General features: G+C 35.4%; 1 protein-coding gene across 1 annotated transcript in view; it reads left to right on the top strand.

Annotated features, from left to right (window-relative positions):
- Positions 1 to 18,559, top strand: part of ADAM32 (ADAM metallopeptidase domain 32) — a gene marked incomplete at both ends in the record, with an annotated part of 188,452 nt that overhangs the window by 122,240 nt on the left and 47,653 nt on the right. The window contains 3 exons of the mRNA XM_080796289.1: positions 4,095 to 4,200; positions 5,291 to 5,474; positions 8,114 to 8,197. Of these exons, the coding sequence (XP_080652415.1) occupies positions 4,095 to 4,200; positions 5,291 to 5,474; positions 8,114 to 8,197 (374 nt within the window). The remainder of the gene's footprint in view (positions 1 to 4,094; positions 4,201 to 5,290; positions 5,475 to 8,113; positions 8,198 to 18,559) is intronic.

The following is an 18,559-nucleotide window of genomic DNA, read 5'->3' on the forward strand; positions in this document are numbered from 1 at the left end:
TCAAACTTCCTGATGCCCAGTGGTATTTATGAGGATTGTCTAAATTATTTGCAATAATTATCCAAAATTCACATTTACTGCCCTAGTACCAGCCATGCACAAGTATCTATGCCAGTGAATTCACTATTTAATTGTACTTCATGGCATTTGGTAATAGAATACAGGGAACCTAAATACACTGTTTGGACTATGGAAGGACAGATTCTCTTAGTAGATTTGGTCAGTATACTGAATACAAGGGAACATTTTGACATGTGACTTCACATTTGCAAAGTGTTGCCCTGTTGGTGTTTCCATCTCACCCTAGAAAACCCACACTGATCTTAGAGAAAGTTCCTAACACTAATGAAAGAGGGTATTTAAGAGAGAAATTAATAATAAAGTTCATTGAGGGTATTTAAGAGAGAAATTAATAATAAAGTTCATTGATAACTTTAGATGCAATAGATGGACTAATTAAAAAAATAGGCTAGATGAAGAACACCCACTTTCAACAGAATTCATCTGACTACAGATCTTCCTCAAATTATGATGGGGTTATATCTTGATAAACCAAGGATTTAATACACTTAACCTACTCAACATCATAGTTTAGCCTGCCTTCTCTTGAGGTCCTCAGAAAGAACACTTCATTAGCCTATAATAGGGAAAAGTTACCTAACACAAGGCCCATTTTGTAATAAAGTGTTGAATATCTCATATCATTTTTGAATACTATAAAAATAGAATTCTTTTATGTGTACAGAATGGTTGTAATTATATTGGTCGTTTACACTTACTATTGTGTGGGTGACTGGGAATTGTGACTTGCTGCTGCTGCCCAGCATCACAAGTGAGTATCCTACCACTTAGCCCAGGAAAAGATTAATGAGCAAAGGGGGAAAAAGAGAGAGAAGCAAACCAAGAAATGGATCCTTAACTATAGAGAACAAACTGATGGTTACCAGAAGGGAGGTGGGTGGAAATATGAGTTAAATAGGTGTTGGGGATTAAGGAGGGCACTTGTGATGAGCACTAGGTGTTGTATGGAAGTTTTAAATCACTATATTGTACACCTGAAGCTAATATTATACTGTATGTTAACTAAATGAAATTTAAATAAAAACTTTAAAAAAGAATTCTGCCTAGCACAGTTACCTTCTCCAAAATTAAACTTGCTAATAAACACAGCTACCTCATCTATAAAAATAAACAATATCTACTTCAATGGATTGTTACGAGAATTAAGATGATGTTTATTTAGACACTGTGAATTCCCATCTAATCCTTCTCTGTTTTCTTTTATGATCAAGGGGTTTGGGTTTCTCTTGTTTACCTGCTTTCATTAATTACATTTCCCCCCCGACATTCTTTTTCTTTCTTTACCATTTCCTAATTGTCTTTCACCATTTTTAAACATTGGTCCATCAAAGGTGACTGTGTAGATACCATTAGGAAAGGTGGTGTTATTTCTAAGTATTCACAATGTTTAATCAGTTCACTTGTAAATGGAGATACCAGGTTAGGAATGCCAATTCAGGACTTGTTAAACACCAAGATATTGTTCAAGAAAAATCAGAAATTGGATGATTCAGTCCCATTTGGAGAGACGATATAAGAATTGTATTTAATCACAGACTACAGATAGTCCCCAATTTACAATGGTTCAACTTAACAAGTTTTCAAATTTATGATGGTGCAAAAGCAATTTATTCATTGAGTAGAAACTGCACTTCAGAACTTGAATCCTTTTTTTTTTTTTTTTTTTAAGATTTTATTTGACAGAGAGACAGAGAGAGGAAACACAAGCAGGGGGAGTTGGGGAGGGAGAAGCAGGCTCCCCGCAGAGTAGGGAGCCTGTTATGGAGCTTAATCCCAGAACTTGAGCTGAAGGTAGATACTGAACTATTGAGCCACACAGGTGTCCCAAGATCTCATTCTTTTTTTGTAGCTGAGAAAGATTCCACTGTGTATGTATACCTCATTTTCTTTATCCATTCATCAGTCAGTGAACATTTGAGCTCTTTCCATAATTTAGCTATTATAAACATCAGGGTGCATGTGTCCCTTTGAATCAGTATTTTTGTAGCTTTTGGGTAGATACCTAGTAGTGTAATTGCTGGATCTTAGGATTGTTCTATTTTAACCTTTTAAGGAACCTCCATACTGTTTTCCAGAATGGCTGTACCAATTTACATTACCACCAACAGAGCAAGGGGGTTCCCCTTTCTCTACATTCTTGTCAACATTTGCTATTTTCTGTGTTATTAATTTTAGCTATTCTGACAGGTGAGAGGTGATATTCTATTTTAGTTTTGATTTGTATTTCGCTGATGATGAGTGATATTGAGCATCTTTTCATGTGTCCATTGACCATCTGTATGTCTTTGGAAAAATGGCTCTTCATGTCTTCTGCCCATTTTAATTGGATTATTTTGGGTGTTGAGTATGTTAAGTTCTTTATCTGTTTTGGATACTACCCCTTTATCACATATGCCATTTGCAAATATCTTCTCCCATTCCATAGATTGCCTTTTAGTTTTATTGATTGTTTCCTTCACTGTGCAGAAGCTTTTTATTTTGATATAGCCACAATAGTTTATTTTTGCCTTTGTTTCCCTTCCTTGAGGGGATATATCTAGAATGAAATTGCTACAGTTGATGTCAAAGAGGTTACTGACTGTATTATCCCCCCTAGAATTTTCATGGTTCATGTCTCACCTTTAGATCTTTCATCCATTTCAAATTTATTTTTGTGTAGGGTGTAAGAAAGTGGTCTAGTTCATTCTTTCCATGTTACTATCCAGTTTTCCTAGCATCAATTATTAAAGAGACTGTCTTTTTCCTATGGATATTCTTTCTTGGTTTGTCAAAGATTAATTGACCATATAGATGGGGGTTCATTTCTGGGTGTTCTATTCTGTTCCATTGATCTATGTATCTGTTTTTGTGCCAGTACCATACTATTTTGATCACTACAACTTTGTAATATGACTTGAAGTCCAGAATTGTGATGCCTCCTGCTTTGCTTTTCTTTTTCAAGACTGCTTTGGCTATTTGAGGTCTTTTGTAGTCCCATGCAAATTCAGGATTCTCCTAGTGTACAGGCCTTGGATAATCCCCTTCCTTTGAGTTGGGGCAGAACCAGTGAATATGTGATGGAATGTCATTCCTGTGATTATAGTATATAGTAAAGATAAAGGAATTTTCAAGATGAAAATTAAGGTCCATAATTAGCTTTGAGTTAATCAAAAGGGAGATCATTCTAAGTGTGCCTGACCTAATCATGTGAGCCCTTTAAAGGATGGGAGATGTCAAAGAGATTCTCTTGCTGACTTGGAAGAAATAAACTGCCATGTGTGAATGGGCAATGTGATTAGGTTGTGAGGGGAGTTCCTAGGAGCCAAGAGCAATCCCTGGCAGATAGTAAGAAAAGGAAGATAAGGTTATTAAAAAAACTTGAATTCTACTAACAACCAATGAACTCAGAAGAGGACTTCAGCCTCTGATGAGACTGCAGCCTCAGCCAATAATTTTATTTAGCCTTATGATACTCTTGAGCAAAAAGAGAACTCACTTGTGTTATATTATAAATGGATGTTGTTTTAAGTTCCCAAGATTTTGATAATTTTTTACACAGTGATGAAAACCAAATATAGTAATGAAGTAAAAAATTGTTAATAGTTTGGCAGTTTTGTTCCCTTCATTTTAGACTTCCTGAAGATACAGTTAGGTTTATTTAGTGAGATTTTATTATAGACCTGGCTTTTTATGAGTTCCTATTCATAACATAGGAAAGCAAGTATAGTTTTCTTGTATTAACTCTCTATAGCCTTGTTTCAAAGCATAAGCCACTCTCATGGCTTATGTTTCTATAATTGTCCTTACCCTTCATTATATCTTTTGTGGTGGAAATGACTGAAAATGAAACAAAAGGAGTTATAGCCATGAGCACTGCTTATCACTTCAATTTTCTTTCCTTATAATCTCACTAGGAAAACTTCTGAGAAGTTTCTGAGTACAGAAGGCAAAGCAAACATATAATATATGAAGGAATGGACTAAGATGAAAAAAAGAAGGGAGTTTTAACCCAAATATATTTCTAACGTTGGCAGGTTCAGAAAATGCACCATTTGTCTGCTATGAAGAAATACACTCTCAAGCTGATAGGTTTGGGAACTGTGGTAGAAAAAGAGGTGAATATCAATTCTGTGCATTGAGGTATGCTCTGCAAATATTAAAGATAATCTTCTTATGTTCTATAAGATTCTATTTTCAGTTTTTTTCTATATATGTCATTCATTCCAGTGGTTTCAAGTATCACACATATGTATGGGAGTGAATCTTAAATCAGATTCTGTAGCCCTGACATCTTTCTTATGCTACAAGCTTTAATTTCTGTCTAATTTTTATACATTTGTATGTGGGTGATCATTAGGCTTCTAAATTCAATCCAAGATTGAACGTAATAATATCCCTTATGACCTTCCTATTTGAATCTTCTCATTTTTCCTTATAAAAATATTATCTCCATTCACTTCATTGCATGCTCAAGCTGAAGACTGCTTGGTGTCTATAAAATGAAATTAAATTTCTTCTGCATCTGAAGACCAAGCTCTTTGATATTTTGGCCATGAATTTATTTTAACAAACATTTATTAAAAATCTATATGCTAGCCACTGGGCTAGCTATTTGTTAGGAAAGCATACATGGCCCTTGTACTTATGGCATTTGTACACTGATAAACGTGCCATATAGTTGTTTCCTTGGTTTGTTATGCTGTTACTTTGTTTAGTAATACCTTATTCTCTGCCTATTGACATTCCACTAATTATTAAGCTTTGACTCAGATGGTATCTTTTCCATGAAGTTTTCCCTAATTCCTAAGTTAGAATGTGTCCTCATCTTAAATCTTGGTAAGAATTATTTTATTTTATTCATAACACCTTTAATGGGATTTATAATACATTTAGTATTAAACTCTAAGGTCCTTGAGGGTAGGGGTCACAACTTAATTATCTTTCAGTCCCTCTACAGAGATCCGGATATGAAGTATGAGTGAATTGATTATTTGAAAATAAATATATACATCTGCACAGGGAATAAAAGACCACTAATGCCATTGAAAGATAAGCTTACAAGCTTATAAGAATATTTACTTTAAATGTTAGTGTTAAAATATTACATTTTCTCTAGTAACACTTGATATAAATAGAGAACTGTCCTTTTTTTTGGTCAAAGGAAGCAAATCTGAAGCATGCTTAATAAATGTCTAATGTGTAATAATCATATAATTTATTATGTTTACAGGAATCTTCAATGTGGAAGATTGGTTTGTACTTATCCTACTCGAATTCCTTTTTTCAAAGAAAGTGGTGCTGTGATTTATGCTTTTGTTGAAAATAAGTTATGTGTAACCCTAGACTACCTGTCGACTCAATCAAAACAGGATCCAATGAGAATCTCCAGCGGCTCTTTTTGTGATACAGGAAGGGTAAATGATTTAAAATCTGTTTTTTAAAACTCTAGTTTTATTCATTTCTTCAATAAATATTGTCATTTAAGTGTCAAACCTCATTTCTAGTGCTATGTAACTTAAAGCATTTAGATAAGAAGAGGTTTTGTTTCATTTTGTTTCCAGATATTAAGAGGGTAATGGGAATGTTTGATCTTTTTCAGAATTTCAGTATTATGATCAAGTATTTTGGGGCTGGAGTGTGGAGGGGAGAGATCTTGGGAATATATTAAGTATATCAAAGCATGGAAATTCACTTTTCTCCTTAGAGAAGAAAAAAGAAATCCCACTTAGTAATATATGTCCCTTTGTAGCCCAGTAGATAATTCGGTCAGGCTTCTTAGAATCAGATCTTCAAAACTAATTTTTTTTGACATTTTGCAAGTTATTTAACAAGTCTGAGGTACTACAACTGTATGTAAAGTGGGGGTAATAATAGCATTTACTCAATGGGGTTATCCCAAAGATAAAGTGGAATAACTGTAAAGTGTTTAATATGATGCCTGGCACCATGGTAAGGTGGTGAGAGCTAAATATAGACTGGCTATTATTATTGATTATTATAATTAATTATCTTTGAGGCTAACCCAAATCTGGAGAAAACATAGACATAACATAAATTTACTTCAAAATATCATTTAATTCCTGATGAAATCTTTGCTTACGAGGAACCATAATATAGTATATGCTGTAGGCATTAAGGCCTAAGATGGGTGTGCATCTATATTCTGATGTTTCCACTTAATAGATGATTTTGAACAAATTATTTAATATGTGAAGTTGTAAATGGTAATAGCCTCTTCTGGTGGTTTTATAGTTTAAATGAAGTTTCCTGTAGGTAGAGTCTTAGTATATGTGCTGCCGAAGTGAATATAGTATGTAGTCTTCTTAATATTGACTTCTTCGTGCCTCAGAGTCATAAATGCCTCTGCAGTGGAGGTGTATACCAAGGAGTTCAGTAGATATATTTTGGCCATGGAGCCAAAGCAACTAAAAAATGAAACCTGGTCAACAGATGATTTGATACAATTCAGTTGATAATTTAGTAAGAATAGAATCCTTTTTATAACATGGACAATCCTCAGTGATAATGCATGAGAACACATTATATGAAGTAGTTTTGAATCGCATGTGATGAAACATTCTTGGCAATTTCTTTTTGTCAGTAGCATCCTTATATAACAGGACTCTTCATCTCAGTTTCAAGCGAGGCAAGCAGACAATAAAGACCACATTAGGAAGAGAGTTGTTAGACACACCACCATGGCCAAGAACTACTGAGAAAACTTAACACACACAGTAAAGGATTAAACGGTGTAGTTTGGATTTAGAAAGAGTTTTGTGAGGCCATTTCTTTGAAGAGAGTTGGGCTGTGCTATAATGTTTGAAAGGAAATAATTTTCACATACAATATTTCATTTTAATCTCAAAACAAATCTCAAATTCTTTAGAAAAAGTATGATTGTACTCACATAAGAGAACTTCAACTATAGAAGTTGATATTGCTTATAAATATTAGAGTTGGGAATATATCCTTAATCCTCTGGTTATTACACTTTAAACACAAAGGGGTTATATCTGGATGTTTCATACATTACATAATAGAATATTAGATATGTATAGCATATTTTAAAAAAGATTCCTGTTGCGGCACCTGGGTGGCTCAGTGGGTTAAGCCTCTGCCTTCGACTCAGGTCATGATCCCAGGGTCCTGGGATCGAGCCCCGCATCTGGCTCTCTGCTCAGCAGGAAGCCTACTTCCCCCCCCCCACCCCCGCCTGCCTCTCTGCCTATTTGTGATCTCTGTCTGTCAAATAAATAAATAAAATCTTAAAAAAAAGATTTCTATTATCTTTATTAGGGGACTCTAATAATAGCTCAAATTTGGTTAAAACTTAATATATGTCTTGATTATATTGAATTGGTTTTCTTTCAATATAAACTTTTGATATATGGAACAAAAAATAAAATTGGAAGATGTAAACTGTGCTCTTAGGGAGAGTTTTGTTAGATTTCAGGGCATTATAATAAAAAGTGGTTATATGGTTATGATTTTTGTTGGTCTTGTTTTATTTATACCTTCTATTTCCCTACACTGAATTATTTTTTAAGACTAAATTTTAGAGAAGATTTAGGTTCACAGCAAAACTGAGAGGAAGGTATAGAATTCCCATATACTCCCTTGCTCCCACACAAACATAGTCTCCCTTATTATCAACAATCCCCTACCAGAGTGGGACAGTTTTTACAACTGATGAACCTACATTGACACACCATTATCACCCAGTCCATACTTTATATTAGGCTTATCTGAAACCTCCCCCCCCCAATACTTGGAGATTAAACAAACATTTTTAAATAGCACATGTGCCAAAGGAGACATTTTAAGAGAAATTGAAAAATATTTTAAACTAAATGAAAATGAAAACACAACATATAAAAATTTACAGGTTACAACAAAAGTAGTACTTCGATTGAAATGTATTACATTGAATGGTTGGTCTTACTGTATAAAATGAAATGGTTGGTCTTATTGTATAAAATTATTGATTGTAATGTTAAGACAGTTGGATTCCTGTAACATGGAAAAAGGTTTTTTGTATTTTTTCTTTTTTTAGATATGTATAAATCACGAATGTGTAGATGCAACTGACGTTATAGGTCAGTCAGTCTTTTGTTCACAGAAGTGCGGAGGACATGGAGTAAGTAAGCACAAAATTTTTGTTTCCCCAAATCACATCTATCTTGGACACTTTATAGCATCATTTAACTAAGTTGTTAACATTTATCGTGTTTCTTTTATTTGAGAGTCTGTGTTGTGTCTCACTTATGTGGAGTTAAATTGGGTCACTAAATTTGTAACCAAAGGTACATAGAGAACATTATATAGAATTAAATTGTTAATGACCTTAACAGATATGTTCTTATAGACGGCTACTCTTCAGAGGTGTTCAATGAATACATTCACCTGTTCATTAAAGGAAGATAATTATGCCATAATTTGTGTGTCTCTGAATATGTGCAGTGAGGAAAAACTATTGGCTTTATCCTCCTTTTTAAATATACTGTTTCTTTAGCAGTTTGAAGTTCATAGCAAAATTGAGAAGTAAACAGATTTCCTATTTACCTCCTAACCCCAATACACACAGCTTCTCTCACCATCAGTATTCTCCACCAGAGTGGAGTACATTTGTTACAATCATAAACCTACAAAAACACCATTATCAGTCAAAGTCCATAGTTTACATAGGGTGTGCTCTTGGTGTTGTTTGTTCTACATGTTTAGACAAATGTATAATGGCTGGTATCCATCATTAATGGTATCGTATAGAGTAGTTCCATAGCCCTAAAAATCTTCTATGCTCTGCCTACTCATCCCTCCCGTCCTCCTACTCCTGAGAACTATCAATCATTCAAGTGTCCCCATAGTTTTGCTTTTTCCAGAATGCCATACAGTTGGAATCTTATAGTGTGTAGCCTCTTCAGACCGGTTCCTTAGCTTAATAATATGCATTTAAAGTTCCTTCATGTCCTTCCCTAGCTTGATAGCTCATTTATTTTTAGTGTTACTATTCCATTATTTGGATGTTAGCATAACATTCACCTACTGAAGATAGGTATCTTGGTTGTTTCACATTTTCAGTTATAAATAAAGCAGCTATAAACATTCATGTGCAGTTTTTTATATGGGAATAAGTTTTCAGCTCATTTGGGTAAATTCTAAAGACTAATTACTGAGCAGGGTTTGGTTCCTGTGCTGTTAAGAGACCTGTCTGAGGTCACCACAGGTTCCCTGGTAGACAGGATTCGCAATCAGACTAGGTGCCTGCAGTCAGCCTCCGTGCTACAACTATGGGTGCACCAAATGGTGGGGCTTGCTCTTTATGTGGCCAACTGAGAGGTTTTTGTTAGTGGGTAGGGCTGGTAGGCCAACTAGATGTCCGCAATTAGCTTCTTTGCCCCGGTTGCAAGCATGCCACAGGCAGAGCTTGCTCTGTGTGCAGCCAGCTAAGAGGCCTGGCTGGAGTATATGCTGGTATGTGTGGTTATCTCCATTTTCCCCAGGGCAGAAGTCACTCTGGAGAGGCACTCTTCCCTGCTGGGGTTGCTTGCAATGTGAGGCAGGGCAGGAGCTGCTTTGGAGAGATGCTTGCTACAGCATGCAGGTAAGATAGGGCAGGTCTGATAGGGAATGTGGAGACAGGGGATGCAGTGCTAGCTAAATAAAAGGAAAAAGCACTGACTCCCACAAGTGTCAGCTGTCTAAGCTAGGGGAGGTGAAGAGAAATGGTGCCCACCAGCAATTTTATTCCTGGAGGTATCTACTGAAGATATTGTACATAGTTTGAGATAAGTAAATAAACCTTCTTCATGTATATCCTAGGCACCTTTCAAACTATTGCTTCTGTGCTGTGTTTTAGGTCAAGTTGTTCATTATGCTGACTCTTTAAGGGTGAGGACTCAGTTTGCTATCATCCTTTATCTCTCCCAAGTTAAACCCTGATGATTTTAAAAGTTCCTAAAGTTAAGCCCCACCAAAGCTACATGTTATGGGGACTCATCTTCTCAATGCAGGTCCCTGGTGCCTGGGATGCCTGGGGTGCAAGGCCAGGGTCTGATCCTCTACTTCTTGTACTTGGGGTGTTCCTCCTGTTTGTGGTTAGTCTCATTAGGGCTTTGGTTCCCAGCTACATCTCTACCCCTCCTACCTTTTTTAATGTAGTCTTCTCTCTATGGTGGATCATCTGTTCTACCAGTTTTCAGATCATTTTCAGAGTTAGTTGCATATATGTAGCTGTTATCCCAGTGTGTCTATGGGATGAAGTGAGCTCAGGTTCCTCCTACTCCACCATCTTCCCTGAACCTCTCCTATTTTTTCTTTAAATAGATTTTCTGTCCCGTTTTCCTCACTTTCTTCTGGAACTCCAATTATTCTAATATATATGTTTGATGGTTTCCCACTAGATCATGTGTTATTTTCATCATTGTTTTTTTGTTCTGTTTTCTTTGTTCTACTATAACTGGATTATTTAAAAGTTTCTATACTCTGGATCAACAATTCTATCTTCTGTTTGTTTTATACTGCTGTAGGTGCTCTCTATTGCATTTTTCTTGTCATTTATTACATTCTGTATCTCTGGAATTTTTTATGGTTTCTCTTTGCTAAATTCCTCAAAATAGCTTTGTTGAATTCTTTTTCGGCCAAATTGCCAAATTCTGTGTTTTGAGTTCAGTTACTGGAGTATTATTGTTATCTTTTGGTAGTAACATGTTTCCAGGATTCTTCATGTTCCTCAAGTTTTGTGTTGCTCTTTTCACATTTGAAGTAGTCAGCTTCCTAAATCTTTACTAGTTGTCAGCAGGTGGGATATAATATTTGCTGGTCTTAGTTATATCTGGGTCTTTCTACAACCTTGTATGGGTATATTTGCTCCACATTTCTTGCACCCTCTCGTGGCAGAATTCTTAAGCTGGTATGTCTTCCTTGTTTCTTATAACACACCAAGTCAGCAGCTGGAAAACTGTTTTCCAGATGTGTTACAGCTTAAGTTTGTGATCTCTCCCTTGTTCAAGGAACCTGGCCTGATTTTCTGAGGGTACTCCTTGTCTACCAGAGCTTTTTGCTGCCACACTCAGGAACACACACAAGGAGCAGGCTGCAGAGTGTGGGGAGCTGTTGGGTTAACACTTGGGGTGTTTTGGGTGCCCCTGGATCAGGTAAGGGGCAATCTTTTGTGGGGATCTCCCAGCAACTTGTGGGCAGGCTTCCTATTGGAGTAATGAAAGCATATTGCAGGAACTGTGTCCCTTTAATGCCCTTTGATAGACTTATCTGCCAATTTCCTGATTTCTTCCTGCCCCTCAGTTGTGGAGATTCCTGCCTCAATACTCTGGGTGTTGTGGGAGAGAAATGGATTTCTCCAGTTGTGTCCTGTACAGCTGGGTTAGCTGAAGGCTTACTCACTACTTTCTCTTTTCTCTGTAGAAGAGGTCACTGCTGGCTAGTTTGGCCCTGGACTATGTGCCACTGGGGGAGGGATGGCACTGGCAGATACTCTTACCCTCTTCAGTGCATCTGAACTATTATTTTATTTATTTTATTTTGTTTGATGGTGATGCTTCAAAGGAATGCAGGAATCTATTTTTGGGAAACTATTCCTGGGAAGACTTCTGTAAGTCTCTCTTTTCCACCAGTTTCTGCCCACATCTGCACTCTCTGTGTTTTTGCCATCTGCCTATTAGAGGAGCTGAGTCCTCTTCACTGGCTCCTTCTGATTCCATAGCCCATACTCAGGTCTGTCTGCCTATTACCTGATGCACAAGTGGGCAAGACTCCTCCCAGGCTCCTTGGTATATAGTGCTTGATTCCACAACTCTCACAGAGGTACTTTTGTTCATGGATGATGCTGAAAATTAGTTGTTTTTATAAAGGGGGACCAAAGGCGCGGGGGTTCTTATGAGACAGTAATTCTTTTGTCAAACACAAAGCCAGTTTTATCTCTTCCTTCCCAGTCCTTATACCTTTTATTTTCTTATCTTGTCAATACGATGTTGTAAAGAGGGACTTTCTTGCCTTTTTCCTGACCTTAATGGAAAAGCTTTAATCTATTATTAGGTATAATTTTATCTGTCAGGTTTTTAAAAAAGATATTCTTTTATCAATTTGAGGAAGTTTCCCTCTATTTATAGCTTTCTGATAGTCTTTTATCATTATGGGGTGTTCAACTTTGTTAAATAATTTTCTGCAATTATTGATATGGTAATGTGATTTTTCTTTTTTAGTTGATATATGATGGGTTACATTAATTGATTTTCAAATGTTGAACTATCCTTGCGTACTTGATACTCACTTGCTCATGGTATATAATCTTCTTATACATTAATGGAATTAATTTGCTAATATTTTGTTGAGGATTTTTACATCATTTTTCATGAGAGGTATTGATCTATAGTTTTTTTATAATGTCTTTGTCTTTGGTATTAGGGTGATGTTGGCCTTATAAAATGTATCAAGAAGTATTCACTCTACTTCTAATTTCTGAAAGAGATTATAGGGAATTGGTATGATTTCTTCCTTGAATGTTTGGTAAAATTCACTAGTTAACCCAACTGGACTTATGCTTTCTGTTTTGGAAGGTTATTAATTATTGATTTTTTTTTAATTTTAATAAACATATAATGTATTTTTATCCCCAGGGGTACAGGTCTGTGAATCGCCAGGTTTACACATTTTACAGCACTCATCATAGCACATACCCTCCTCAATGTCCATTTCCCCACCACCCTCTCCCGTCTAATTATTGATTTAATCTCTCCTTTTTTTTTTTTGATGCCTTCAAAATACCCTGCTAAAATTGCCTAGTTTTTTTTTAACAGTCACCAATCTAAACTTTTTAATTTTATATTACATTATTGTATTTTAAAATTTTTATTCAAGTATAATTAACATACAGTATTATATTAGTTTTGGGTATACAATGTAATGATTCAATCATTTTATGTATTACTCAGTGCTCATCACAATAAATGTACTTTTAATTCCTTTCATCTCTTTTACGCAGCCCCACCTAGCTCCCCTCTGGCAACCAGCAGTTTGTACTCTGTATCTAAGAGTCTGTTTTTTGTTTGTCTTTTTTCTTTATTAATTTGTTTTGTTTCTTAAATTCAACATGTGAGTAAAATCATATGGGATTCGTCTTACTCTGACTGACTTATTTTATTTAGCATTATACCCCCAAGGTCAATCCATGTTGTTGCAAATGGCAAGATCTTATTCTTTTTTATGACTAAGATTCCTTTATATATATATATTGTATTTTTGTATTCCTTTATATATATAGTAAATATATATATAATATGTAAATAATACAGCAGGGGCACCTGGGTGGCTCAGTGGGTTAAGCCTCTGCCTTTGGCTTGGGTCGTGATCTCAGCGTCCTGGGGTCGAGCCCCGCATCGGGCTCTCTCTCTGCTCAGCAGGGAGCCTGCTTCCCCCTCTCTCTCTGCCTGCCTCTCTGTCTACTTGTGATCTCTCTCTCTCTCTCTGTTGAATAAATAAATAAAATCTTTTAAAAAAATACAGCAATAAACATAGGGATGGATATATATATATATGCATATATATGCAAAAACATATATGCAAATATATGCAAAAACATATATGCAAATATATATATATTTGCTTGCATATATGTTTTTGAATTAGTATTTTTGTTTTCTCTGCGTAAATACCCAGTAATGGAATCACTAGATCATATAGTATTTCTGTTTATAAGATCATATAGTATTTCTGTTTATAGTCTTTAGAGGAACCTCCATACTCTTCCCCACAGTGGCTGCACCAATTTACATTCCCACCAGCAGTGCACCAGGGTTCTTTTTCTCCACATCATTACCAACACTTGTTATTTCTTGTGTGTTTTATTTTAGCCATTCTGACAGGTATACAGTGATACCTCATTTTGGTTTTGATTTGTATTTACCTGATGATTAATGATGTTGAACACATTTTTATGTGTATGTTGTACAGCTGTATGTCTTCTTTGGAAAAATATCCATTCATGTCCTCTGCTCATTTAATTGGATTGGTTTCTTTTTTTATGTTGAGTTGTATAAGATCTTTTATATTTTAGTTACTAACCCTTTATCAGACATGCCATTTGCAAATATTTTCTCTCGTTCCATAGGTTGCATTTTTGTTTCTTGATTATTTCTTTTGCTGTGCAGAAGCTTTTTATTTTGATATAGTGCCAATAGTTTGTTTTTGCTTTTGTTTTCCTTGCCATAGGAAACATATGTAGAAAAAGTTGCTTTGTCCAGTGTCAAAGAGATTATTGCCCATGTACTCTTCTAGGATTTTTATGGTTTTAGTTCCCAAATTTAGGTCTTTAATCCATTTTGAGCTTATTTTTGTGTATGGTGCAATAAACTTATCCAGTTTCATTATTTTCAAGTAATTGGCCAGTTTTCCCAGCACTAATTATTGAAGAAACTCTTTCCCCCACTGTATATTCTTGCCTCTTCTATTATAGATTAATTGACCATTTAAGGGTGGGTTTATTTTGGTCCCTCTATGCTGTTCTATTGATGTACATGTCTGTTTCTGTGCCAGTACTGTACTGTTTTGATTACTACAACATTGTAGTATATCTTAAAGTCTGGGGTTGTGATACCTCCAGCTTTGTTCTTCTTTCTCAACCTCTCATTGGCTGTTCAGGGTTTCTTGTGTTCCATACTAATGACTTCAGTATTATTTGTTCTAGTTCTGTGAAAAATGCTGTCTGTATTGTGTTGAGAATTGCATTGACTCTCTAGATTGCTTTGGATAATATGGACACTTTAACAATATTCAATCTTCTAATTCATAACCATGGAATATCTTTTCATTTACTTGTGTTGTCTTCAATTTCTTTCAGCAGTGTTTTATAGTTTACAGAGTATAGTTTTCTCATCAACTAGGTTAAGGTTATTCCTAGATTTTTTGGGGGGAGGGGTGAAATTCTTATGGGATTGTTTTTTTAAATTGCTCTTTCTGCTCCTTGTTATTATGTAGAAATACAACTGATTTATGTGTATTAATTTTGTATCTTGAAAGTTTACTGAATTCATTTATATCTTCAAATAGTTTTTTGGTGGAGTCTTCAGGGTTTTATATGTACCGTATTTTACTGTCTGCAAATAGTGACCAATATGGATGCATTCTTGTTTTTTCTTGTCTGATTGATGTGACTGAAATTACCAGTACTATGTTGAATAAAAGTAGTGAGAATAGACCTCCTTGTCTTGTTCTTGGTCTTAGAGGAAAAGCTCTTGGTTTTTCAACATAGAGCATGATGTTAAGTATAGGGTGAGAGTTTTTATGATAAGTTGATATTGAATATTAAATGCTTTTTCTTCATTTATTGAGATGATCATGTTATTTTTGTCTTCATTTTGCTAGTATAGTATCACATTGGTTAATTTGGGAATATTGAACCATCTTTGAATCACCAGAATAAAATCCCACTTGGCCAACCTGAATAAATTTTTAAATGTGTTGTTGAATGCTGTTTGCTAATATTTTGTTGAGAATTTTTGCATCTGTGCCATGAGCAATATTGGCCTATAGTTCTTTTTTTGTTTGTTTTTCTTGTGGTGTCTACGTCTGGTTTTGCTCTCTATTAAGGCAATTCTGGTCTCATTGAATGTATTTAGGAGCTTGCTTTCTTCTTGTAGTTTTGGAATAATTTGAAGAGAACAGATATTCATCAATGTCTACTGCATTTATTAGTATTTTCCATTTATTGTTATTGTTCTTTGTTCCTATTTATATCTTCCACTGTTTTCCTGTCTTTGTGGTTCTAGTTGAGCCTTTTATATGATGCTGTTTTCTCCCCTTTCTTAACATATCAGTTATACTTCTACTATATACTAGTAGTATATACTATCTACTCTCTACTATGTAGTATATACTATATACTATGTTTACTTTTTTAGTAGTTGCCCTACTGTTTGCAATATACATTTACAACTAATCTAAGTCCAGTTTCAAATAACACTGTCCCATGAGTAGTGTAAGTAATCTTATAATAAGTAAATAATCTATATCTTATTTCCAATCTTCATATCATGCTGTGATTCATTTTACTTACACAAAAGCATATATACTTGTTGTTATCATTACTTTGAATAATCTGATATCTATTAGATCAATTAAGAACAATAAAAGTTTTTATTTTGTGTTCATTTACTCCATCCTTAATGCTCCTTTTCTCTGTATGTAAAATACAATTTTTATGCCTTGTATAGTTTTCCTTTTCTCTGATGAACTTCTTTTGTCATTTCTTCCAAGGTAGGCCTGCTCTTGACAAATTTCTCAATTTTTGTTTGTCTGAGAGAGTCTCTTTTTTCCTTTTAAAGAGTATTTTGCAGGATACCAAATTCTAACTTGGTGATTATTTTCTTAAGACACTAAATATTTCACTCTATGCTCTTCTTGGTTACATCAATTCAGAATAATAGTCTAATGTAATTTTTATCCTTGTACCTCTCTAGATTTCTGCCCCTTTCTGGCTTTTTTCAAGATTTTTCTTCATCTTTGATTTTCTAAAGTTTGAAGATGATATAGCTAGGTGGAAATTTTTGCTTGTTGTTCTCTGAGCTTCTTGGATCTATGGTTTGGTGTCTGACCTTAAAATTGTTCAGTTATTATTCATTTAAATATCTCTTATTTCTTTATTTTCTTAATGTATTCCAAATACACATATGGTGTGCCTTTTATGGTTGTGCCACAGTCCTTGGAATTTCTGGGGTTCTTTTTCAGTCTTTATTTCTCATTAGTTTTCAGTTTTGGAAGTTTCTGTTGAGATACCCTCAAAATCAGAGATTCTTTCCTCAAGCTTTACAGGTCTACTCCTGATTCCATCAAAGTCATTCTTTATTTCTTTCACAATTTTATCTCCAGCATTTCTTTTTAGATTCCTCCAGAGAGAGAGAGCGAGAGAGAGAGAGAGCGCACACACAAAGAAGGAGAGGGAGAAGCAGACTCCCTGCTAAGCAGGGAGCTCAATGTGGGACTCCATCCCAAGACCCTGGGATCATGACCTGAGCTGAAGGCAGACACTTAATCAACTGAGCTACCTAGGTGCCCCTTTAGATTCTTTCTTAATAGTTTCATTTTTCACCTCTTATTACCCATCTGTAGTTGCATGCTGTCTGTTTTATACATTAGAGCCCTTAGCATTCCTGGTCTGATAATTCTGACGTCCTTGCTTTAGCTGAGTCTGGTTCTGGTGTTTGCTCTGTTCACATTGTGGTTTTTGTTTTTGTATTTGTTTTGTTTTGTTTTTGCTTTTTTGTATGCCTTGTGATTTTTTTCTTGGTAGCTCTACATGATGTACTGAGTAAAAGGAACTGATAATAATGTATAGGTAAGTTGTGTTGGAAAGGTGGGGGGGTGGTAGAATTCTGTAATCATATATAATTAAGTCTCATTCTTTTAGTGAGCTTATGCCTCTGGTCTGTGAATTTCACAAGTGCTTGTAAGTTTTTTCCTTCTTTTACGTGGGACAGTATGGCTAGAATAGACTGGAATTGGGCATTTCCCTTCCATTATGTCAGTTAGGCTCTGAAAAAAACTCAATAATTTTAGGCTCTGGTAAAATAGTTTCTTTTTAAGTTAGGTCTTGTTAAGAAGAACAGAATACTCCTGCATATTTCAAAACTGGTCCTTTTCTCTTCCCCCTGCTGTGAGTACAGGGAATTTTTCTCTTATATTTTCTGTGAGAATCTGGTTGAGCTCCTGGATGTAAAACTCGTAAAAGTATGGGAACACTCTAAGAACTAGACCCCCTACCCCCGCAACACACTGAAGTTTCTAACTCTAACAGAGCCTCCAAGTAGTACATCAATGACAGTTTCAATTTTTCTACTCTGGTACTGATTCCCACATGGGCTTCTGTTTTGTTAAGTTGTGACTTTGTGTATTTGCCTGTGTCTCCAGTTTTGGAGGTGATTGTTTGTGATCTCACCTTTCTGATGGATATAAAAAGAATTGTTAATTTTCAGCTTATTCAGATTTTTACTTATTAGGATAGAGTGGTGACCCCCAAGCTCCTCACATGCCAGACAAGGACAGGTGTTCAGTGCTTGTTCTCACAAAAATTTGAATAGTAGGTCTCTGCTGCTACAGCTGGAAAGATATAATTGGGCATATATAAATGGAAAATTTATTAAAATGCTTTTCTGAAAACAAAATGAAAACTGCTCTACTAAAACTTTGCAGAAGTCTTCCAGTGCATTGACAGCCAATCCAGCCAATCATATTTCTTTTTTTTTTTTTAAAGATTTATTTATTTATTTATTTGACAGACAGAGATCACAAGTAGTCAGAGAGGCAGGCAGGGAGAGAAAGGAGGAAGCAGGCTCTCTGCAGAGCAGAGAGCCTGATGCAGGGCTCGATCCCAGGACCCTGGGATCACGATCCGAGCCAAAGGCAGAGGCTTTAACCCACTGAGCCACCCAGGCGCCCCCAGCCAATCATATTTCTATATACTGATATTAAATCATTTGGCATTTGGCATTAC

The sequence above is a fragment of the Martes martes genome, assembly GCF_963455335.1.
Source record: "Martes martes genome assembly, chromosome: 2".
Lineage (NCBI taxonomy): Eukaryota > Metazoa > Chordata > Mammalia > Carnivora > Mustelidae > Martes > Martes martes.